Source organism: Centruroides sculpturatus, unplaced genomic scaffold, assembly GCF_000671375.1.
Source record: "Centruroides sculpturatus isolate CEXI.00-Female unplaced genomic scaffold, Cexi_2.0 scaffold1058, whole genome shotgun sequence".
Classification (NCBI taxonomy): Eukaryota; Metazoa; Arthropoda; class Arachnida; order Scorpiones; family Buthidae; genus Centruroides; species Centruroides sculpturatus.
Window position 1 is genome coordinate 33,608 of NW_019385289.1, and position 27,592 is coordinate 61,199.

The 27,592-nt window shown below is 28.6% G+C and overlaps 1 protein-coding gene across 1 annotated transcript in view; it reads left to right on the plus strand.

The window, feature by feature from the left end:
• LOC111637227 (voltage-dependent calcium channel subunit alpha-2/delta-3-like) overlaps positions 1-27,592 on the plus strand; it is a 130,398-nt gene that overhangs the window by 11,998 nt on the left and 90,808 nt on the right. The window contains exons 9-13 of the mRNA XM_023382670.1: positions 7,129-7,279; positions 16,717-16,791; positions 21,818-21,907; positions 24,565-24,678; positions 25,571-25,649. Of these exons, the coding sequence (XP_023238438.1) occupies positions 7,129-7,279; positions 16,717-16,791; positions 21,818-21,907; positions 24,565-24,678; positions 25,571-25,649 (509 nt within the window). The remainder of the gene's footprint in view (positions 1-7,128; positions 7,280-16,716; positions 16,792-21,817; positions 21,908-24,564; positions 24,679-25,570; positions 25,650-27,592) is intronic.

Genomic DNA, 27,592 nt, shown 5'->3' on the forward strand with positions numbered 1-27,592 from the left:
ACTTTCTGTACAGAAGTTTATTGGAACAATATTCTAGAAATTACTCATGTTACCTTTCTATTAATGGGATGCCAACCAATATGTACAGCAATGGATAATATGCAAGCTTTGAATGAGGGGTTTGGCACTACCCCAGAATTGTTGATTCTTTGCGAGATATTCACCTCCAAAGATCAGTTTTTAACATGTATCAGTGTACTGTCTATTTTACATGCTTCACATATAGTTGTGCACTTCAGTGCTTACTATCACTTGCACCTCAGGGGGCTTGCCCCACACCCTAAAATTATATAATATCAAGTACTCCACAAACAGTCAAGTGGGCTACTTCAAACTGGCACAGCCATGTTGGCTAAATAGTTAAATGCAATAGTTGCATTGAATTAAAGTTACAAGTGACATCCTGTTAACAGAAAAGAACTCACATGCAAAGTGTATTTATTGGAATCAAATTTCATTTCTGGAAACATTTGAAAAATAATACTTTTGATTAAATATTAGTATTATTATTATAGTTATTAGAGATTCATTCTTAGAAGGTTTGCTTTTACATATTTGTCATTAAATTCTGATAAAGTTTTGACTATTAAAATCAGATTGATTGATTGAGAATTAAGATGTTTACATTTGATATGTTTATACAGTAGTTGACTTTCTGTTAAATTACTGACTCCTGATATTTAAAAACAAAATTTTTGAGAAACTCAAAAAAGATTTAAAATAAATACACATTGTTTTAATGTTTACTTACATTTCTTTCAGTGATAGTCTTTAAAAAAGAAAAAAATGTTCTAAACATATTTTATTAAAAAAATCCTGAAATTATAAGTCTCTGTAAGAAATTAGCTTTTTAAAACAATCTTTAAACACTGAAATTAAATGTATTTTAGAGTTTTTGTATCAGGTGTATACTAAGCTCTATAATTTTATCAAATTTCAAGTAGAAATTTTCTATTTTAAGTAGAAATACATTAATTTTTGTATGTAATTAAGTAAATTATATGTATGCTCTTAATATTGATTATTTACAGAGTTATTTATCTTTTCAAATGATGAGATAGCTTTCTTATTTTCTCACCATAATTTTTAAATACTATCTCTATTCCATTTTAAAAGTTGAGTTTTATAATGGTTTGTTTTAATTAATATATATATGATTTTAAACTAAATTTATAATTTTTTTGGAAAATAATTTTAAACTGAACTTATAATTTATTCATCATGTTCATGTTCAATTTTAATTTGTTCATTTAATTCTGCATTATATCTATTATACCTGATGTCTGCTACAAACAGAAAAAAATGTTAGTAAAAGTACTATTTTGAGTTAATAGTGAGGTTTCGGCTGAAGTTTTCATCTCTAAAACGTGAACGTTGAACATCAAGCACCGCTTACAAGATAGTGGCACTCGACATTTGACATTTACGTTTTAGAGATGAAAACTTCAGCCACAACCTTGCTAATTTGTTCTGGTTTTAGGCGTGTGTCTGTGTTTAATATACATATTGTTTAAAATATTGTATTATAGATTTATAGATAATACAATTTTTAAAAGAAAAAATGACTTTTCTACCATGTTACAAGTTTGATATGATTCAAAGTAACAAACAAACATTTTTATTCATATATAAAAATTGGTAATTGATTATAGAGGTCTTTTTTATTTAAATGTATTAAACATTTTTTGAGCATTTAATACAAGTAAATAAAAAAACATCTTTGTAATCAATTAGTGCTTTTATAAATGAGTAAAAGTATGGGGTCAAAGATTGACAAAGAAACAATTTATGATTTTCAGATTTTAAGGAACAATTCAGAACAAAAAAAATAACTTTATGTTTCTTATAAGTTTTCTCAGGCTTATAAGAAACATAAAATTATTTTTTAAATATATAATGTTATAAAATGTTTATTTTAAAGTATTTACAAATATAAACATCCAATAATTTGATTTTCAATTAAGGCCAAATAATCTATTATAGCCTGATATAATCTGCAGATTGTTTGACTTTAATGTATTTATTAAAAATATAAGACTGTGTTAGAAGGTTTTTGTTCTTTAAAGTATTGCATTTTTAATATTAATATTAAATCATTCAGTTATTTGTATCATTGTTGTTGGAAATTGTACAATTTCAAATCTAATTCCTTTGTCTTATTTAAATAAAAACTACAAAATATGCAAAAACTATATTTATAGTAATTTTAGAAACTTAGTAATGTTTTAAATTAAGTAATAAACTTGATAATTAAGTTAATGACTCTTAAACTCAAATTTTTTGATTTTGAAAAAATTTAGAAATGAGAATAAGTCATTAAAAATTTTTAGTTTATTTTTGACTCCATTGTCAGGACATTTGTATTTTGTAGTAGAATGTGAATGTATATCTGTTTTTTTTTAGAAATATATGAAAGATTTGAATTCTTTTGTAAAGTATAGCATTTTTCTGACTGTAAAACCAAAATACAGCATGTTTGAGAAAGATCTTTATCATTTTAAACATTAATAACAAAAATACTAACAGGTGAAATAAAATGCAGTTTACTGCAAAAGAATGAAGAAATCTAAGAGTTTTTTTACAGTACCTTCAATGTAGCTGTATGTGAACTCCGTTAGTAGCACGAACAATGTCAAGTCTGTACTTGATTTCCCTCCAAGTGTTTTTTAACATTTGCAGTGTAACAGTGAGAATTGCTAATTGTATTCTTTTCTTTAAAATGTATATATCAGAAACAGATGTTTGATAAACCCTATCTTTAACATAGCCCCAAAAAATGAAATCCAGTGGAGTTATGTCGGGCGATCACAGAGGCCAAGGTATGGATCCTTATCACAACTGGCAAGCAACTAGCATCATTTACCTCAGGCAATTGATACCAGAAAAAACTCTTAGATTTCTTCATTCTTTTGCAACAAACTGCATTTCATTTTACCTGTTAGTATTTTTGTTATTAATGTTTAGAATGATAAAGATCTTTCTTGGATATGTTGTATATTAAATAAAATAAAATAAAATAAATAGACACCCACGATTGCTGTAAATAATCGGGCTATAATTGAAAATATTAATTTTGAATTACAAATAAATTTGGCACTAGAGGGNGGTCAATTGTAACCAACTTTTCAAATATAGTAATATTTATAAAACTAAATTTAAAAATAAAGATTATAAATCTATGAATTGGATTAATTTAATTTAATTACAACAAATTTATCTTTAAGATAAGGAAATCATTTGTCAACTTTCAATTCTTGAATATTTTTGGAATCTTTATTTTTGTAACTTCAGAAGGCATCACTCTTAACTTACAAAGAACACAATGAATGAATACGTAGATGAAAAACAAACAATAGTTCATTTAAGAATATTTTTAGCTGAGTGTTAAATGAACACCAAGCTAAAAACATTCTTAAATTGACCTTAATACTAATATTTGAATTAAAATGCTGTTTTTCAATAATTTAATTATTGTGAAGGTTGTAAAAAATTTATATATGATATTTAAAGAATAGAAAAAGCTGAATACAGTATATGTAATCTGGTTATATATCATCATTATACTAGATATATGTATTAAAATGATCATTTCTATTTAATTAAATTAAATATTAATAATACTGAATTAATTGCAAAAGTTAGATTATAATTTTAATAATTAACGCGTTATAAATTTAATTTTAATAAATCACAAAAGAATTTTAAAAGACACAGTATTTAATGTTAAATTAATTAATTGTGTATATTTAATTACATATAATAAATATATCAATTTAAAATTTCTATTAATTAAATATGATGTATATATAACTAACAACATTTATTTTTTAAAATCTTATTTAATTAATTATTTATTTTAATCAAGTATAATTGTCCTATATTTCTGTAATTACAGACACACTCATAAATAGCTATCTTATTAAAAATGTATAAACATTTCCATAGTAAAAGTTGATTAAATTGCTAACTATAGAATAATAAATTACTAGCAGCAGGAATGAAATAATTTTATAATGAATAAATTCTGATTTACATTAAATGATAAATAAATAAATATTTGATATAAGATAAGAATATAATTGAAACAAATATGTCAGAAGTAGAAATAGGGAAGAAGTGTAATAGAATAAAAATGAAACCCAGACAAAATTATAATGTTATCTTTATAATATAACTCTTTAAAAACATTATTTAATGTAAATGTATGCTTAATGTTATCTTCAGTTTAAGAAATTCATGTTAACTTGTAAAAATTTTTGAACGTTAAGGAAATTATGATTATTTTTCATTTGGATACGAAAATAAATTATACTTATTACTTAATTTTTTAAAATGAACTTTTTAAAAGTAGATTTTCATTTCTGTTGTTTGGATTTTCAAATTTATACAAATGGTATTTTTGAAAATGAGCACTCCTCTTATGTCTATGCTTATATCATTTTGTAAATTTTATTTATTTTTAAAGAAATGATATTTTTAAAATAAAATAACATAATGTGAGATGAACATGTTTTAAATAAATGTTAAATTGTTTTTATTAATTTAAAATGCAAAAATAAATATATTTTAATAAATTCACATGCAGCATTGCTTAGTGTATTATATTCCTCTCTTATTACATTTATTAAACTTTATTTTTTCTAGAGAAATAACAAATATTTGACAATACTATAATATATTTTGATTCTTTTATGTAAAATATAAACAAAAATATACATAAAAATAATACAAAATTATCAAATAACTTTAACTACACTATGATTTAATTATAGCATTTATTTGAATAGGTTAATTAAATTAAGTTAGTATGATTTCATAAATGTTATAATGAACACTTATATTTCTTCAAGTTTATCACTTATTTATTAATTTTTTTATTGCAAATCACTTTTAGACTTGAGACTAAGAGTCGTTTCAATAGGTTTTGAACTGCTTCTCAGCCATACTATTGACTTGAGTTGATTGACTAAAACTTGAATTGGTTAAGTTACCAAAGTGACTCAATTTGAGTTTTAACTTGAAAATTTTTTAAGGACTTTGTGGGAAAAATTTGCTATTATTTAAGCTATTTTTTTTGTATTTTGTTTTCTTTATTTACGTTAAATATATAAAAATTTTTGAATTATTTTTATGGGCTATTTTTATTACAATTTTGGTGATAAAAAGAGAAAAGAGTAGTAGTATTTTTCAACAATAATAAATTTTTTCAAGGGTTTCTTGTTAAATAACTTTCAATAATTTTGTTTTGTTTTACTATTTTATATTAATCTAATATTAATAAGTTTCTAAACATAAATAATTGAGTAAAAGAAACATTTTAACTTTCACATTTGCAGAAGTGGCTAAAACACTGCAAAAATATACTTAGGCAAGTACTTTGTGCTGTAACAATCATCAATGAGATATCTACAGCTTCAAACTTCTTAGGCATGTAAAAACACATGCTATGTGATTTAAAGCATATACTGTAAAGAATTTATCCAAGGAAGCAGAAGATGGAGCAACCTCACAGCATAAAATAAGTGTAAAAGATATAACTATGTAAAAGATGATACCTATTTCCTGAATCATCTGAAATAAAAGAGATTCCTGATTTTATATTTTATTTTATTATAATTACTAATGCTTCAAGTGACTATCTGATAAAGCACACTCATGAAAAGAAAAACTCTAATATTATGATTATTAAAATAATGAATTTAGAAGGATTTGTTGGTAGAGACTAGTGGGATATTTGTATATCCAATGAATAGACTAATATTGATATTACTGACAATGAGAATTTTATCAATAAATTTTCACAGAAGATTAGTATCTCCCAAGATTTCACGAGCAGGATTAATAAATGTTGAAACTAGAGACCAGAACTCAACCTAACACACACTGCGATAGTTAATAAAAACTTTTATTAAATAAAATACATAAATATTAACATTAAGACTTTACATAATTTGTGATTACATTCATCTACATCTGAAGAACAAACAAGCAGGAAGAGAAGAAAGACAAAAGTAAGGGGTAGGGGAGCTTGAGAGCAAAAATGACTAGTGTTGCCACCAATCAACAAATCATGAAAATGTTAAAAATGTTTTTCTTATTTTTCAACAATAAATCCTGTTATTAAAAACAGACAGATTGTCTACAATATTTCAGAGTAAACTTATGCTTATAATATCACTTTCAGCAGCTTTGATTTTCAAAAATACAAACATTTTTGGATATTAGAACCAGAAAAACTTATTAATCAACTGAGCTTCCTTATATCCATTAAGTTTGAATTTATTTAAACAAGCAAATGCCAGTGACATTCAAAAATTTGGCTACTGTTGTTCAAAAAAAAATCTTTTAAAAATTAACATTTCTTGAAATTAGTGCTCTAATTATGTCTAATGTTAAAATGGTGGAATGGAAAGTTCTTAATCCTGAATTTGAAATAGCTATTAATTCTGTGATTTATCTAATAGACTTTGAAATAGCTCTAAAGGTTTTCTATAAAAAGATTTGAGACTCAATTTCAGACTTGATTGAAAGGATTTGAGACTTGACTTACAAATTGATTCCTTTTTTCTTCAAAGACTCGCATCTCAACTTGAGAATTGTAATTTATGACAAGAAAATTATCTAGAAAACAAGATACTTAGCATTTAATAAATATTAATAATGATAGTAATACCATTATTATTATTTATTAAATATAACCCAATATAATTCAGCAACTGTTTGGATTTATGACTATTCTCTTTCGAATACCTTTTGGAACAACAAGAACAACTAAAAATAATTGGAATTATTGAAATTGTCATATATTTTAATAAAATTTAAATATATTGTAGATAATTGTAAGGTAAAATTATTTGCACTCTATCCTATAAATATATCATAGGATGATTTAGTTTTTCACTTAATGAATTAAAATTGATGTTTATGATTATTTTGAAAATTTATATTTGATTCTGTTGAAACAGTTGTTCATTGCTATTATGTAATATAACTGAACTAATCAGTTATGTCATAAGTACTAAAAGTTGTAATATTTCAATTAAAAACTTTATTTTATTATTAAATTTAATTATACTAAGGGCAAAAAGCAATTTCTTTATTTTATTATAATAATAATTTTTATTACAGGTATATTCAAGCTGCTGCATCTGCAAAAGATATTGTTATCTTGCTAGATGTTAGTGGATCAATGACTGGTATTAGAAAAGAAATAGCAGGAAATGTTGTAATGAATATTTTGGATACATTATTCGAAAATGATTTTGTCACTGTTCTCAAAGTATGTATTATAAAGAATATATATTTGCTATTTATTCTAATATTAATTTATGAAATAATTCCTTATGTTTCATTTTGTAATTTCTTTTTCTAATCTAAATTTAGTATTGATTATCAGAAATATAGATATATTACTTTATTTAAATTATAAAACAGATAGGAAACCGAGTACATAAAATAATAATTTAATTTTTAATGTTACACTTTATCTAATTTAATTTTTAAAAACACAGAATAAAATTATAAACTACAGTGGTGCCTCGTATAACATACTTAACCCGTTCCAGGTGCACGTCTGTTAAGTGAAAAGTCTGTTATAAGAAACCCATTTTCCCATAGAAATACATGTTAAAACATATAATTCGTTCCTCAACATAAAATAACTGTACTGTATAATTAAAAAAAAAATGAAAATGGAGCAGTCACCAATTATGCCGGGTAGTCAGATGTGAGGAAGAAGTGGAGGAACACTTTCTTCACACCTTCATACAGATACAGACTTTTTATACATTGCAGCAGGTCTCTTTTTATTGTTTTTTAATTGGAGTCAGATTCAGGAGAGGCTACCGGAGCTTGCAGGGTCTTGTTCCCTCTTGTTCCATCCTTTGTTTTTTGGTAGCTGGCTTCTTGAAAAACATATCTAAGGTGGTTTGTTTCTCTCTCTTCTTCAACACCTGTCGGAAATGATGGGCAAGGGTGTCATTGTAGAGATCATTGATCCTGTTGGCCTCAGCTGTGTTTGGATAATGAATGTTGGTAAACTCCTGAACTTCTCCCCATTTGACAAGGAAGTTTTTGTCAACTCTCACTCCTTCTGGTGATTTCTTGCTTTGTTTCAATTGAAATCACCTTTCTGTTTTTTTAGAAGCCTTGATTTGCACAACACTTGAATAAATGTAAATACCCTGCACTGAGGTGATGTACTTAATAAACAAGGGAGCAAGCCGAATCCCAATGGGAGCTCTGTACTTCAGATATAGTAATAATATAGACTATTCTAATATATTCTAAAAATAGTAGATTGTCATTGGCAATGGCAAAAGAGTGGAAACATCATTCACAACTTGTTCGCAGAAATGTTGTTTGCCTCACGTAACTGCCGAACGGAAAGTCTGTTGTTCGCAGCCAGTCCGTTGCTCGAGTCACGTAACAGCCAAACAGAAAGTCCATTATTCGAGGCATACGTTATACGAGGCACCACTGTATTATATTAGTTAAAATTATCATTGGTTAATTAGTTTTTTAAACAATATGTGTAATTAATTTCATACTTGATTATGCATTAAAATGATAAGAAATTCACTCCAGCAGGATCTTTACTAACTATAGTGAAAACTCAGATTATCTGAACTTGATGGGACTACTGGTCTTTCAGATAAGCAAAATTTTGGATAATCCAAAAACTTGTTTGTTTTTGTGTTTTGGGTTTAGTACATCAAGCACTGTGCATTTCAAGTTTCACATATGATAAACATTGTAATGCATTACTCTATGAAGACAAATTAATTTACTGAAAATTTAATGTAATACAGTAGAGTCCCGAAAACTTGGCACTTGATAACTTGACAGTCTGGATAACTCAGCCACACCCTGGCAGGGCAAAAAAACCCCTAGTTAATTTTCATTATAGACAGCTTTATGACTCATAACATATTTTTCTGAGGTCTGTCTTATCAGGTAAATTACTGTACACTGTATATTCATTAATTTTCATTTTCATGTAGTAAAAGCTCTAGGCTTTCATAAAGTATGTACTTTTCCTTTGTTTAAGGGTATTTGGGCAGTTTATTCTCTGTTGCAGTGGTTCCCAACCTTTTTTCATTAGTGTACCCCGTGACATGTCATAATCTCTAGATTGTACCCCTCATTTAAGAAATTTAGTGAGTAACCGTATTGTTAATTTTACATATTGTAACTTTAAATTAAAGAAAAAAAACCTGAAAGAAAAAGTGTATAATAAAGTTGTGATTGTTGCAAGGAACGTTTTTTATCTAATAATTTTTTAATACTATTAGTTTATGATACATAATATATTATTTTTTCTGCCATAATAACTAACTTTTTCTGTACCCCTAAACAACCTATTGCGTACCCCTAGGGGTACGCGTACCACAGGTTGGGAATCGCTGCTCTGTTGTATTCTCAAGCAAACAATACATACATGTACAGTATAGTATTTTCTGAGGAAACACTCGTGCGTATTCTTTTTTAACCCCATTCCTGATAACCTGGCATTTTCACAAACTCGGCCATTTGTGCTTTTCGATCCACATTAGGTTGAGTTTTCAGGACTCTACTGTATTATGTATATGATCTAGTTTTGTGACACTACAGTTGACAAATGATGAAGTGATTTATGTGAAGAGTTTGGTCTTTGTGCATTATACTCTGTGGTATGTATAATACTATGCATTCTCTTTGTTTTTTAATCTTTTTGAGTAATCCAGAGTTAAGGATAATTACATTTCAAATAATCAAGTTTTCACTGTATTTAGAAAATATTTTGGATTTTTAAAATCATCAAGTTAATGATTATAAAATATCTGATCAATGTATATTGAAATTATAATGTATATTTCTTATCATTGTATTAATATTTTGGTTTGTTTAATGTTTAGTGATTTAATATAAATATTGCTCTATTATATTTATGATTAATTGATTAAATAAATTGATTAAATGAGTTTTTATTTTGTGAAAAACAATAATTTAATTGTATAAATTAATTATAAAATAAATCATGCAAATTTTTATTATGCTTTTAGTAAAATATTTTTTTTGGGATATATTATTTTAAATTAAATTTAAAAATCAGCATATTGCTGATATGGTTAGTGCAGTAAATGTGTTTAAAACTAAATTATCAATACTGAAATCATATTCAATAAAAAATTCATTAATGCATTTTCGAAATATGAAATCTATTATTGAAAGTTTGGTTAAGAAAACATTTAATGCTACATCATAAATAAAAATTATGAAGAATCTTTCAAAAGAATTTTCTTCCTGAGTTGCAAGTTTTTACAAATTTAGAATCTGTTGAAATGTTTTTGTTAATCCATTTAATGTGTCTTCTGATAATGCATCTGCTGCAATTGGCAAATATTTTGAGCTTAGTTATATGGATGAAATAGAATTACAAATAATAAATCTGCAATACAATACTGTTTTAAAAGCAAGCAATAATGATAACATTAACATGTTTTGGAATTTAGTTCATAAAGATAAATATCCTATTTTTAAGAAAATGTGCACTAATAATTTGTTCATATTTTGCAGCTACATATAATTGTGAATGTCTGTTTTCAAATATGATGTATCCAAAAACAAAATATCAATCAAAGCTCACACATTCTAATTTAGATAACTGTTTAAGAACATATAATTCTAATTATATTCCTAATTATAACAAATTGGCAGATTTGCAATGTCAGATGTCACTTGTTTGGATGTTTGTATTTGTCATTATTTGTTTTGTATTTATAATTTAAGTATATGTATATTTCTTGAAATAAAACCTTTAATATTTTGAAGTTTTTTTTGTGTCTCCATAACTTTTGAATTTATATTGCACCCTTATTGACAAAAAGGTTGCCGATCTCTGCACTAGAGTATACAGAGCAGTGTTCTCTGCTGTCTGCCTACAACAAAATGGAAGTTGATTGTAATGAACCACACATAATGTTGAAATTTTGCTTTCATTTACAAAAAAAAAAAAGCTATGGGAAACTTATGACATATAGAAACAAGCACGTTGTTGTTGTTATTGTGCAAGTAGGAGACAGCATGTTAAATATATCTCAATTTAAAAAGTTTATTGTGACTCCATGAAAGATTACTTTAGAAATCTAATCTCTTAAAAAGAGACAGTAGATTTCTGAAGGAAAGCTGAGGGACATCATCAAGGCTAAACAAAGAGAACCTAGAAGAACAAGGCTGCCCTGGCAAAGAACTGTACACTCACAAATGAAATGCAGAAAAGTCTCCTCAGAAGATCTAAAAAACAACAAAAGGCTGAGAACGAAGGTTTTAATTAACACAGATGTTTACAAAAGTGATCAAAGCTAGTCACAACACTGACTAAAAAACAAACATGATCTTGTCAAAAGTCAAGAAATCCTTATCCCACCCTGAGGACAGACTAGGCAAAAATGCCTTGTTCTGCTTTAAATCAGTAGTTAACTTCTACTACTTAGAATGATTAGAGGTAGTCCATTTTTTGACAGCTCTAATAAAGTGTTACAAGAAATACTAAAGAGTTGGTTTGAGCACTACAAAGTGATATAAAACTTCTTGCTTGTATAATAGATCAGTACTTATGTTGCCAGCATTACCCTGATATCCTGCCACCATGTCACCATGGAAAAAATTGTTGCTCATTGATGTAAATAGCATTCCTAAACAAGTGCTCCCAAACAACCTGACAAGACTCAAGTGCCTTTAAGATGTGGCTGCAAGCCATATTGTATTATATATATTAATATAAGTTTAGTATAGTAGCCCTTTGTTCTCCTTTCTTCTAGAACTTTCCTCCCTAACTCCTTTCCCTTGGGTGAGATTACCAGTTCCAGGAACTAATGTGAACAAAGGGGAGAGTAAGACTCTGAGGAAAAAGGGATGTGAGGCATGTCATTCTTTTCAGAAACCTGGAAGTAAACAGACTTGAATTTTGAGCACTCTGAGTTGGCATTAACCACAGCTGGAGAACATCAATTAGTCTGAGGAAAGAATCCTGTCTTATTGCGGTGACAGCAGGGCAGGACAGAATTAAGGAGAAAGTAATAGGAGAAATTGATATAGGAAAAAGGAACTTATCAACCCTTGTGAAGGTCTCATGTGGCATCTCACCCATTGAACATACAGAACCAAACCTGGGTATTCTTATCTTTGCTAAATCTTACTCTTTACCTCCAAATGAACCTATCCTTATTCTAATTTTAGTTGTACTTTTGTTTATAAGATTAGTTTTAAGACTCATACCCAAGTGCATTGTCGCGAGTAATATATGTCAGTTTGGAATTGTTAAAATAGTGATCATACTGTACCAGTTGGTGCATTTCTGTATGGCAACACGACATTGAAATCTTTATTAAGAACTTGTATATGTACACGAAATAAACTACTTGTGAAATTACCCGATCTTCCTTATCTGGTAACAGGGTTTCTTTGTTTGATCATGAATCCCATGCACTAATCATCACAAAGACATCCTGACTTTCAGAAAACAATGTAGATAGTTTTTTTGAGAGGACCTCTACATAAAATAGTGCAAACACACCAAATAACAGCTAGAAACTGTGCTTGAAACAAGAAGGGAACTTATTCAGTGGGACAAAGAAGTCCATGTTTGACTGTCTCCCACAAATGCCAACACCTGTGCTATTATCAGTTTTGGATCCATCTGTAAATCATTTGTAAGCAGAAGGTTATCCCACCCATATGTCAAGCAAGTCAAGGAGGAATAGAGATCAGATAACATCTGCCAAACATAAACCAAGGAAAATTCTGTTGGAACCCATAAAAAGATATCATTTTTTCATCATGTTTTTCAGTAGAGCCAAATGTCCAATAGGATTTGGTCTAAAAATCAGTTGACGAATACTCCTGAACAGAAGCTTCTAACCTTTTTTTCATGAATTTACCCCTATAAGAAAAATTTTTTTCCATTGACCTCCTTCAATATTATATACTATACAATATTATTTTATATATAAAAACACATGCAACAACCTCTTACATAATTTTTAAAAGGCGTTTTTCTACGTTTATTATGAGCAAAAAATGTGAACAATTTTTAATATTTTAAAATAAATATATATATGCAAAGTTTTATTGATCCTCCCTCAGTACTGACCCCATTGGAAAATCCTGCCCTTGAGCCTACAGAGGTTCCTTTACATTTCAGCCTGAATAAATAGATGCAGAGAAGATCCAATAGAACTTCAAAAGAACTATCTGGGATCATAGACAAGCTCGAGTAACATCATGGCATACAGTTCACTGCAAACTTTGTAGCTTTGTCTGACAATCTATGCAAAGAGCATTAGGCCTAAACTAAGGCAGCATAGGCTATTTTGGGTCAAACAACTATAGTAAATATCAAAAGAGTACATGTGGTTATAGATCCCAGGATTTGATAAGTGTAATAATCATAAGATACCTGGTTATTACATTTATTACAATCATCTCAAGGTGTAAAATCCATAACGTGCTAGAATCAAGCAGTACCCAAAGATACTTGACTCAAGAAGAAAACAGAAATCTTTTACCAAAGAGAAGTTCAGAGAAGCTTTTCTATAAAGCTTTTCTATAAGTAAAAGAAATACAGTACTTGTAATAATAGTTTTGTCAGGACTAATACTTAAGCCCTTATGCTTGCACCAGTTCTTTACAGGCCTCTTTGAGGAAGGTCTGACAGATTGTTGAAAAATTTCCCCATACAAAAAAGAACATTAGCATTTTCTTATTCCAGGATTACTAAAAGCTTCACTTATCAGTATACTTATTACAATTAAATAACTTCCAAGTTGGAGAAATCATGGAGCTCAGTTCCAAGTTCCATCAAGGAATTAAACAATGGATGAACTTCTCTTCATAGGCTAACTAATAGTGTAAGACTTGAGAATGTGCTGTTGCACAAAATTAACAGCCAACTCAATGTACAATACAGTCCAAATTAGTATGAAAAGCAAAGTAATATGGAAGACAGGCACTCTAAAATATGCTAATCAACTTTCTTTTGGTTGTAAAATGCCACCTATTTTAACTAGAAGCCAAACTAGAGATGAATGTAATGTGTCTGTGATTAGATAGGATGGTTCATCAGAGACATGCCAGTCTATCATTCTGCTACCTAAACTAGAGGAAGCTAGAATGAGATCCAGAATTTCCACATGTCTAGAATTCATCATAAGTGAATTTATTGCCTTGATTTAAAATTACAGGTCAATTGTAACCAAAAACTCCAGAAAATAGTCTTCTCTGGGATTATTTTCCTTACATTGCCTGTTGTGTGCATTTGCACAACAATCAATTAGAAGAGAAAGGTGATGAGTAGAAAAACCTCAGCAGAGATCTTGAGATTGATCTCACCAGATGGGAAGAGTCAGTATAATTCTATCTGTAACAAATGCACATTAAAAATAAGGCAATAATCTTTATTACCAGTTTGTCTTTTTTTTACTCATGGACATAGTCACTGCCACTCTCTATTTTTCATGCTACAACTCACACCACAGTGCCCTCCTATATCATCTCCCCCTTAAAATGTCCCAATATCATCACCTTATTCTCCCCAAGAAATTGATCTTAGAATGGTGGGGTCACCTCAAACATAAAGAACGATGCAAAACTGACCCTCCTGAGCCTGTGGTTGTTGGTATTGCTGCATCTGTTTCTACAGCAAAGTGCTTCTCCTTCAGCCTTATCTGGTTCAGCAATTGATGGTCCTGCCTGTTGCATCAGCAATCACTCTACTTTAGAGCCAATGTTTTCTTTCCATACAGGTGATTCTTCCACCCAAGATCATAGTTAATCCATGTACTTCTGGTGTTCTTTTCCCTCTGTTTGCACTCTAAATGAAAGGGGTCAAGGCTGCCCTGTTACCAATCTGGTCCCAGCTTCCATCTGCTTCTTTTTTCACCCACACCAGAGCTCCTATGCCAATCAGGTGTTATTGGGCATGAGCATTATGGTAGTGGGCTTGTCTCTCCAAGGCCCCATGTGGATGCTGATGCTGATGATAAATCAGAGAAATTATCAATGATTTTAAAAGTCACCCTAGTAAGTCCCAGAAAAAGCCAAGGTCTATGCCTTGAAGCATTTCAACCAAGGCACTGTCAATCACTAGAACCATTTGTTTACCATAAGGGCCAAAAGCTCTATCAAGTAATTTCCAGTGCCCAACCACCAGACTAAGATTCTGAATTTTAAATCTTTTAAGGATCTAAAGAGGATCTTCATATTTTTGACCCAGGATTGCCACAAAACCTTCACAGGCTTGGGCAGAGAGATACTCAACCCTGAAAACAATAAAAGGGACTTCCTGCTCAGATGCTTACTAAGTCAAGTAACACTTTTCAAAGAGAAGCCAGCCAGTCTCAATGACCCCTAAAAATTCAAGAAATAAACATAGGAGAGTCATTTAGATTCATGGATTTGTTGATCTCTTCCAGGAGAAAATCTTGAATCTGATTTTGCAAATCAGAAGAGATAAATTTTCAGGTAGCAACAAAAGTGATGCAAAACTTTTTTACACTTAAGTTTACCACCAAGGGGAGAGGTATACTCAGAGCTGAGGCAGAACCCTTAGAACTGCCCACAGCCACAAGAATGTTATTCTTGGAAATAGCAGAAGTAGATATCTGAAGACTTTGAAGACTAAACCTGCTATTCTCTGCTGCCTTATTTTCCACTTTACAGACTATGACTGCATAAAACAGACTCCCTGAGAACATCTCTAGCTCAGGGAGACTGAGACCCATTTCTGGCCCAGGATCCACTATCATTAGAAACAAAGGAGAAGAAATTTTGAAAATAGAGCTTGCAAGGACAGCCTTTCCAGTATGCCTTGCTGATTCAACTTGATCAAGTAACATTTGTCCACCACTGATCTCAAGCTTTTTCCTGGTTTGTGCACCTTTGCAAAAATAAATAATCTGGGTGTTAATGGGGATATAACCATGGCATTTCTCAGGTGAAGTACTCATGCCAAAGCTGTGCATACAAAACGTTTTAGTCTGGGCTATAGTTGCTCTAATAGATGTTGGGGAGCCACCATGTATTCTGTGGCCATAAAGTATTCAAGAAGGACCTTGTATATTTGGTACATGAGAGGAGCACAGTCTTTAAAAAGTTGTTAAAAATGTCCAAAAACATTTTAGTTATTAAATTTTTACTGTTTCTTTAAGGTTATTTGAATGTGTTTATTATAGTATTCTATTTTAATATGAGAGAAATGCTTGAAAGAAAGAAAGATACATATGTCTAGTAAATGTATAGTATTCAATTAAAAAAAATTTTTTTTTCTTAATTTTTTTGTATGATAAATAATACATCAATTTACTGGTTTAAAAATATTCAAAGTTTCAACTTGATTGCATTCATTTTGGAATGTTTTCTGAAAATATGTTATGAGTAAGTTTAGGAAAAATAATGGTTTATTTATTATATTTGTTGTTTTGATTGCATAATACTAATAAAAAATGAAAAGACTTGTGTTTATTATATTTAACTTTTTGTATGCTGCTTTAATTAAATTGAATATAATTATTTTTGAATAGTACAATTACATTGCACTGATAAGTTGTTAAAATTAATAATAATCTTCATATTTAAAAATGCCATAAATTTTTGCATATATTTTATATATAAATATATCTAAAATAGAAAAAAATTTGTATTTTTTTAATTTCTTACAAATTAATTTAATTTTTTTAGTTCAATGATACTGTGGAGCCATTAGTTCCATGTTTTGATCAATCTCTTGTTCAAGCAAATGCCAAAAATATACAGGTAAAGCAAAATAAGAATAAAAGAATTAAAATCTTTTCAATATTGTTATTAGTGCAGTAAAACCCCAATTATCCAAGCCCTGGTTAACCAAGGTTCTGTATTATCTGAGATAAACGTCAAAGTGAATTTACTGCTTTTCTTATTCTTAATTTATAAAAGAAAGTTTAAAGTGATAAAATGTATTACAAACTGATTTTCTCTTCTCTGAGCATCCCTGGCATCTTACCTTTTATCATTTAACTTCAATGTGAGACAAAGCATTCATTTTAAAAAGTACTAAAATAATAATCATTTTTATTCTTAAAACTATTGTATGTATTAGCTATATAATAAATGATGTAAAAAATGTTTTTCATATATATATGATTAGATTCATTAACTTATAAGGTATAAAAAGAGGTTTAAGAATGCTACCATATAAATCTTATATATTTTTAATCCAAAATGACCATGGTCAATTTTATGAGTTTCTAGTTATCTAAGATAGCATCAATTTACATTTCCATGGATAATTAGTTCTACTGTACTTGTGTTTTAACCAGGTATAAAAAGTTAAGCATTAATTTATATCCTAGCAATTCAGTTAGTTTTACAAACTGATTTTCTCTTCTCTGAGCATCCCTGGCATCTTACCTTTTATCATTTAACTTCAATGTGAGACAAAGCATTCATTTTAAAAAGTACTAAAATAATAATCATTTTTATTCTTAAAACTATTGTATGTATTAGCTATATAATAAATGATGTAAAAAATGTTTTTCATATATATATGATTAGATTCATTAACTTATAAGGTATAAAAAGAGGTTTAAGAATGCTACCATATAAATCTTATATATTTTTAATCCAAAATGACCATGGTCAATTTTATGAGTTTCTAGTTATCTAAGATAGCATCAATTTACATTTCCATGGATAATTAGTTCTACTGTACTTGTGTTTTAACCAGGTATAAAAAGTTAAGCATTAATTTATATCCTAGCAATTCAGTTAGTTCTCAAAAATCCAGTTTCTTAAAATTATATTTTTGATATTAATAACTGTATTTGAGATTAATTTATTATTATATATCATAATTTATAATTAAAAATTTTTATAAGGATAAATTTTAATGTATAATAATGAATGACTATAAATCTATAATTAAATGATTAAAGAAAATTATTTAACAATTGTCTTTAATTGTTTGGTAGAAACTGTTTCATACTTATGATGATATGTGAAGGGTTATATGGGTGTTGGATCTCCCTAGAGGCTTTAGGAATAAAATTTGAACTAACTAATGAATAAAACTAAAAAGAATGTCATCTTAAACAACAAATCTAAAATAATATTGAATTATTCATTAAATAAATCAATTATTTCATTTTTTATTATAATAAAAAAATGAATGCTTTGTTATCAATCTATTACTTAAACTATGTGACTGTGGACTGTTCTAAAAGAAAGATCATAGTTAGGATATCAAGTTTGTTCTTGGAGTTTCCTTCTAGATGCATTGGAAATTTGTCTGGTGGATATGTAAGGGATGCTCATTTGTAGGCAACAAGGGGTAAGGGACACTTAATAGTGATGTAACGAATATTCGGTTACTATTCGATATTCGTCCTATTTTTCGCTATTCGACCGAATACCGAATATTTAATCACTATTCGGCCGAATACCTAAAAACTGGAGTAAAAAATAACAAAAACACAGTAAATTAATCATTTTGGTATTTAGATTTAATGTTATCGGGTTAGTGTTGTTTGTTTATATTTATTTATANCCTATTTTTCGCTATTCGACCGAATACCGAATATTTAATCACTATTCGGCCGAATACCTAAAAACTGGAGTAAAAAATAACAAAAACACAGTAAATTAATCATTTTGGTATTTAGATTTAATGTTATCGGGTTAGTGTTGTTTGTTTATATTTATTTATAACTTATAACATGCACAAAATGAAAAAGAAAATAATATTAGTCACATTTATTCACAATTTATAATTACAAAGATTAGCACAGTACACACCTATTCATTCAAGAATCGTCGTACATCTGAGGTCTGACCCTGCCTATCCTTCTTTTTAAGCGCTCTTCCCTTTCTCTTTCCTCTATCACTCTAGTCTATATAATACGCGCTCACGATACTTTCAATTCGTCACTTTTCCGTCATAGATTTTCCATTTTACAATCACGTGACTCATAGCCTGGTGATAACGGAGAAAAGAGACAGATAGAATGCCAGTATAAGTCATAGTTATGATTTCACAGATTCGAGACAGCTTGGTAGCCCGAACAGCCCCAGGCTTACGCCCATGCATGGGCGAATCCTGGGGCCGTATCATTAAAGCATTTAGCTTACCGAAGTCTATGACAACAATTGTTTGGCATTGACAGCCGGTGAATTTCATGCCAATAAGCTGCCTCGACTTGTTCGATTATGTTATCAACTCAACTTCATATTTATTTTCACATTTTCACTTCGCTGTCCTTCTCTGTTCTTTTTCTGTTATTTACACATGTAGGTCATTTCATTGTTATCCACGTTTGATATCATCATTTATCACATACTGCCATGACGCTCTTGTCTGTCCGCTACAACTGTCAAGAATTAACATGATTGTTGGCAGCGGGCCAATAGAGAGCAGGGTCCTTACCATAATGCGGTTTGTGCACCAATTTTCATACGTGCGTTAATCGAGCCGAATAGTTTGGCCGAATATTCGGCTATTCAGCCACGCTCCTGGCCGAATATTCGGTATTCGGCCTGAGGCCGAATATACTATTCATTGCAACACTAACACTTAATTTTTCCTCATTTGTATTGTATGTTTTTAGATCATCCTCCCAGATTACCCCAGAGCAAAATCTTAGTTACACCACTGAGTAAAAATGATAATGAGATGTATTTTATAATATAATCGAGATGGGTTGATAATGATAATAATAAGTGCAGAGCCCAAACAGTTAGGAATTGAAAGATGAAATTTGATACACAGTTAGGGTATGCCATGAGAATGCACACTAAGAAGGGATTTTTGGAAATTCCTGCACAGGGGAGGGAGAGGATTAATGCTTAACCTGAAGAATGTCTTCTACTGTACTATTTTAGATGCAATTTTTTGTTTTTAACTGTGTTTTAGTAGGGTACATCATGAGAATGCACACTAAACAAGGATTTTTGGAAATTCCAACCCTCCTCGAGGGAAGAGAAGGAGAGAGTTAGTTTTAGTCAGTATAAAGTGTAAATAATAAAGAAGAAAAGTAAATAGTGGCACATATAATGTATATTTTGGCAATTAATAGATATTTTGATAATTTCCACCTTTCAGGTAACTCAAAAACAATAAATCCAAAATAAACAAATTTGAACAAGCATTTGAATTCATTCTAAATTCGGAAAATTCAAAATATTGAATTGGAAATATAAAGTTTCAAATAAGTCTTTTTAGATTTTAGAATTTAAAACCAACCATATAATTCAAGTAAAGTTACATCAAGTAAGTTAATTCTCTATTATAATGAAAAATTTTCTGATTTTTTTATTTTATAGGTTATTTAAATAAAAAAGTCTTTTTGAATACTAAAGACTTATTCAGTTAAAATTCAATAAACACNGAATATTCGGTATTCGGCCTGAGGCCGAATATACTATTCATTGCAACACTAACACTTAATTTTTCCTCATTTGTATTGTATGTTTTTAGATCATCCTCCCAGATTACCCCAGAGCAAAATCTTAGTTACACCACTGAGTAAAAATGATAATGAGATGTATTTTATAATATAATCGAGATGGGTTGATAATGATAATAATAAGTGCAGAGCCCAAACAGTTAGGAATTGAAAGATGAAATTTGATACACAGTTAGGGTATGCCATGAGAATGCACACTAAGAAGGGATTTTTGGAAATTCCTGCACAGGGGAGGGAGAGGATTAATGCTTAACCTGAAGAATGTCTTCTACTGTACTATTTTAGATGCAATTTTTTGTTTTTAACTGTGTTTTAGTAGGGTACATCATGAGAATGCACACTAAACAAGGATTTTTGGAAATTCCAACCCTCCTCGAGGGAAGAGAAGGAGAGAGTTAGTTTTAGTCAGTATAAAGTGTAAATAATAAAGAAGAAAAGTAAATAGTGGCACATATAATGTATATTTTGGCAATTAATAGATATTTTGATAATTTCCACCTTTCAGGTAACTCAAAAACAATAAATCCAAAATAAACAAATTTGAACAAGCATTTGAATTCATTCTAAATTCGGAAAATTCAAAATATTGAATTGGAAATATAAAGTTTCAAATAAGTCTTTTTAGATTTTAGAATTTAAAACCAACCATATAATTCAAGTAAAGTTACATCAAGTAAGTTAATTCTCTATTATAATGAAAAATTTTCTGATTTTTTTATTTTATAGGTTATTTAAATAAAAAAGTCTTTTTGAATACTAAAGACTTATTCAGTTAAAATTCAATAAACACTTTAATACTTTTATTTATTTATTGCATTTTTGACTGCATTTTAGTAGGATATGCCTTGAGAATGCACACTAAGAAGGGATTTTTGGAAATTATCCCCACAGAGGAGAGGGAGAGGGTTAAGGATTATTTTATATAACTCAGCTTTACTGTATTATTTTAGATGCGATGTTTTGTGTTTTTGCAGAAAATCGAACATACTCTTTAGTTATTAAGATTTAGTTACCTATACTTAAAATTAAGACTATCTTTCATTGACTTTTTAAACACCTGTTGGATATGTTAAAAAATTATCAGGTTATATTATTTTAGAATAATATAGGACACATGAAAATAACATATTCTTCAAATGAATATAAAAGTTCTTTTTCTTTTGCCACAAGAAATGTCATACAATATGCAATGTTATTAATAAACTTCAGATAAAAGTAGCTGAGAAATGTGAAAAGTACAATGTTAAAGCTGACGTTTTATTCTATTTTATAATTATTGTATGGTATTAATAGAAATGAACAAATCTATAAGTAATAATAAAATTATCAATTTTCTTTTGAAGGTATTTAAGGACCATTTAGAAAATGTGAATACTTCAAATGTTGCAAATTTCACTTCAAGTTTAACGACAGCCTTTGAACTATTACAAAGAGTAAGCAATTAATTTTTATATTTTATATAAAAGTGTGATTTTTTATTTATTTAATTATAACCACAAGTTTCCAGAATGTGTTTTTGATTTCTGCCACATGAAGACATAGGCTATTTCTTGACAGCCATTAAGATACTGCTAGTTGTTAGTATAGATCTGCAATTTTTAGTTTTTCATTGGTGACATGCCTTAAGACCAGTTCAGGAAGATATTGTGCAGTGGATGGTTGCCACAATAGCCAGAGAGTTTTTTATAAGTGGTTTGAAGCTGTATGCAATGGACATAAAAACATGATGCATCAAGATTGTCTGTATATTCAACTGTTTCAGTTAAATAATTATTTATTTCCATGTGATGAAAATTTAAGATGAGAATGGGTAACTAGCCATGCATATACAGTACCATATATCCAACTTTGACGGCCAGATGGCTGAGCAGTCGAGGTAGCAACCCCATGCTCTGGAGGACCCAGGTTCAAATCTGAATGGCGTTGATATTTCCAGAAATTTTTCAGAGGGATGGTCCATCCGGATATGTTTGGCCTTCCCTCACCACCTGGCCACATGCACCATTGTGGGCCTGGCCAAACCCATAATGGGCTTGCTAAAAGAGGCCCTCTTAGTGCCCACAGTGTAGAAAGAATTGAGAACATCCAGATAAATAAATAACTTTGCCATCAATAGACACACAAGTCCATACAGAATGATTATTTGCAGATAGGGTTTGTGATGGTTCTATATTTATCTTAAGGACACAGATGTTTTGTGACAATTTATTGATTAAAGTTTTACCTACTTTATCACTTGAAAAATAATTATGAGTCAAGACTCCTATCATTCATCATTTCTTGGTAATCATAGGTTTTACTTTTAATAAGATACAGTCGATCCCCCCTCCATAACACAGTAGATACATTCCGTTCTTTATGAAATTGATGTTCTATGAGTTCTTAAATACATGAACCAATCACAGCCCGGACGTATGCAATTTACGGACTACGGCTGTTTGAAAGGTTTTCTTCCTTAAAATTAATCGATTCTAGATTAATTTGACTCAACATTTCCAAAATACGTATAATTTTTTGGGAATAATCCATATAAACTATGCTATAAACAAAAAATTGTAGGATTACTTACCGAGTGTGCACCGTTCAATGACACCATTGCTTAAGCTTGTTTTTGACGTGGAGCAGTGCATCGAATGGCGCTCACGTGCTTCCTGATAAATTATTTTTCTGCAAAAACTTTGCTGAACTTTGGAGACATCATTAATATAAATATAATTTTTATGGCCATTAAATAATAAATTGTTTTTAGTAGGTCTGCTGCTTGTTTAAACTCAACGGTTTGTGCAATATCTGCTATTGGTCTAGATTCAACCAATCCTGTCACGACATGAGTCGGCAATGACGTTTTACTGAATTATACAAGTCTCTTTTAGCGTGTTTATATGAATACAGTCGCAATTTTTTTGCCATCATATAGGAATCCGAACTATATGAACCAGTTTTATAGGGGGTCTACTGTATTTAAATATAGCTGGATATTCCAAAGATGTCTATTCTGTCATGTCAGTGAAAATGACTATCCATCTGAAAATAAATAAGAAAATACGAGTTTGTAGAAGAAACTATGCAAAAATCTGAAAATTTTGCATTTGACTTAATTCTATGATATTCTGTAAATATTTTGGACTACTTTATGAACTAAACAGCGATATAAATATTTCCTAATAGAAAACAGTGGAATATTAGTAAAATTACATAAGTCAATCTTGCCAATTATTTTCTTGAAACAAAGAAATAAAAAATAAGATTTAGGTTTTTTTAATTTTACTTTAAATTTTTATCAATTTTAAAAGATACATCCTCACCATGTCACCATGCATGTAGCATGCTTTTTTTCTTTACATTATAAAAAATTTAAACTTGTATAAAAACAATTGAAAAGACTCTCTTTATAATTTAAAATATAAAAACCCTTACAGTTACTAACAAAGTGGGTGTTATGAACGAATTTCTAATAGTCATTTCAAAATCAATTATATTGTCAAGTTTATAATATTTAGGTGAAAGTAAAGTAGAATAACACAAAAATACTGCTAAATAAAATCAAATTTTGATGATATAATGTCTTGTTATCATTGTAGTTATGATAATGACTTAAAATGTAATACAGTAATACTAATGAAGTCATCAGTATTTTAATGCTATATTGTTTTAAAATTAGTGAATAGATTATCAAGTATGTGTGGGTGTTGTACTTGAAGTAAACAATATTAATTATTATATTGTGTTCTATAGAAATTATCTCAAGTCCCAGTCTTTATGAACTAGTGACCTAACAAATTGTTAATCCACTATTAACAAACTTTTAGATTGATTTTTATCTTTCAAAATTATTTCAAGAGAAGTTATTCTCAATTTGAATAATCTGTTTAATGATTATCTGCTATCAAATCAGTATTAAATCAACACATAATTATCCACGTTTATAAAAACTACTTTTTATATCAAGTTCAGAAGTATTATAAAGTTTTTACTTATCATAATAAATTTTTAACATAATATATGAAATAAAACAAATTTTACATGATTTTTGCTAATTAGATAGTAATTTTTCACTTTACGATATTTATTTATATAATAATTGTTCCAGTATAATAAATCCAAATTGGGAAGTCAATGTAATCAGGCTATAATGTTAGTAACAGATGGAGCACCTCAGACATACGAAGATATATTTCGTAAATATAACTGGCCAAATATACCAGTAAGTTTATTATTATTTTTTAATATATAGTCAGAGAATTTTTAAAAATTTCTTATTTTAATAAGTACTAAATATATTTAGAGATAATTTAAATATGATAAAATAAAACATTGTTTATTTTAAATAATAAGAATATATATTATATTCTTATAATTAAATTATAAGAATATATATTATATTTCAAACTTCACTAATTGAATAAATAAAAATCCTGAAAAAAATTTTGAAAAACTATGACTTTTGTATTTTTTCCAGTTTAAATATGTCACATGACAACAAAACAAAGCAGTTTTATTTAGATGAAAATTGTTTTTTTCATTCTGATCTTTAAATTCTGAAATTTATAAATTTAGTTAAATTAAAAAAAATATTAGTTTCTAAATAATTCAAAAATACTTATCAGATCATGAAAGCTATAAGGCAGTTATCATAATTCAATTACTCAATTGCCTTGTTTTAAGCTTAATATATATAAATTAAAAACTTAGAACATTTTTTATGAATATTGATTTTTGAAAGTTTTACTAAATTTTATGTATTTTTTCTTGTCCCATATTTCCTAATAGATATCTAAATGTTTTAAATTTAAAAGCCATTCAAAATACAATATATCTTTTGATTACAATAATGATATGTAGAAAATAATTTATAAAGTGCTGTATATTATATTTTAAATATAATAATATAAACTATATTTCAACTGTTTTTCATAAGTAATTTTTGATATATGTTTCGGTTGTATAATACTGACAAAAATTTTTAGATAATTGAAATATTTCAATAATGCAATTATTTCCTGTTCTAAAGTTTAGGAGCTAAAATCTATAGTTTTTATATAATTTTAAAAATTTTGATTGTAATTTGCTTGATGTTCTTAATCTACTTGACTTAGGTAAGGGTGTTCACTTATTTAGTAGGAATAGAAGTAACAGAAATACGTGAAGTAAATTGGATGGCTTGTGAAAACAAAGGTAATTTCTTAATTATTTTAAATTTAATATATATAATTGAATAACAATATATTAAGAAAGCACAAAAATTTACACCTTCCTCTCAATTTCTAGCATTCACTGTTTAAAAAATGAATGTTTTCATCTACATTCGGTGGTCTGCATCAGGTTAAGCAGATTCTATATCAAACATCTATAGCAGGTTCAAAGCCTTCAAGTCCACTATAGACATTTGATATAGAATCTGTTTAATCTGATGCAGGCCACTGAATGTATCTGAAAACGTTTGTTTTTTAAATAGTGAATGCTGGAAATTGAGAGAAAGGTGTAAATTTTTATGTTTACAAAATAGTTCTAACTTTAGGATTTAATAAATATTAAGAAAGATATGCTTTGTACTATACATTCAGTAGGAGAAAGTGAAAAGTTAATTAATAGATTAATTAATTAACATGCAAATCACAGTACATATATAAATCTATTTGAAATCTACAAAGTGATTTAAAAGTCACCATACTTATGCAAAACAGTTATGCAATATAATGATTGCATAATAACTTTGTACAACTTTGCCTCTTATTATTATCACTATAACTCATAGAGTATCCATACATGTGAGCATTGGCATAACTTTCATGGTGACTGGAGTAATCAAGCATCCAATTGACACTCAAAGTTCTGACCTGAAAAAATATGATAAATCTAAAGTGTTGCTTTTAATAACTTCTCATATTACTGTCTCATAATGGGGATAATATGTTGCATTATCTCCATGACATTAAGTCACCTGGCTCTTGACAATTGAGTTACATCACTGTTTGTGAATGCAATTTAAGTGAATGCACATATGTTTTTGACTTTTTGTTAGACCCATAGCTATGGGGAGCTAAATACCTTCAGCTTAGTAAGTGCCCGTAAGCAGTATATATATATATATATATATATATATATTATATGATTTTGCTTTTATCATGCAAATTTAAGCTACTGTTATTTATTTTTACACAACTTCAGCTAATAGGTCTAAAGCTGGCTGGAAAAAACTACCAGTCACAATTTTTTCAGTTTGCCCTCTAGCCCCAATGATTTATTCACAGTTACAGGATTGCTTTTTTGTGCAATAATATATTTATTTGCAATATTCATGAATTGTATTAAGACTAACTGAAGAAAATAAAAAAAACAAAAGGTAAAAAAACAATACACATAATATAAAAAATAATTTTGAATCATTTAAAGCATATCTTTAAGTAAATCTAGTAAAAATAAATGGGTTTGGTAATCCAGAGTTTTAGTAATCTGACACTACTGCAATTCCAAGAAGGCTAGATTACATTAGAGAATGTTTGTGCTCTAATATTCTAATTATATTTGTATTTTATTCTTATATTATTAAAATATTCATTATAACTTTGTATATAGATTATTTTTGTCAGTTTTATTTTGCATACTCATTTTAATTTGTCCTTTGCCTCTTTTTAAATTTATGTTTGAGACTATATTATTTGGTTTTTTAAATTTATTTTCAATTTTTAAATCTGATAACATTTATTTAAATAGTTGAAAATGGTTGCATTAAGATCATTTACCACAATAAAAACAGTGGTGCACCCAGAGAGTGGACCAAGAGGGCTCTGGCACCCTCAAAGTAAAAGAAAAAGAAACACTAGTAAATTTTCCAAAAATATTTTCCTAATTAAAATTCATTTTTTATTTATATATTATTTATGGAATTAGCAGTCACATAAGATGGGAATTTTATTGAGTTCACATAAAAAATTTTTTTGTCCATTCAGCTCAGCCCCAAGATTATCTTAGTGGGCCACTCAATAAAAGTTTGATTTACTTGCTCTTTTATTATCCGTTTATGGAATTTAAAGTTTATTGAATGAATCTATATTCTCATTTCATGATTAATAATGAAATAAAGTATACATTTAAAGTATATGAAATAAATACATTTT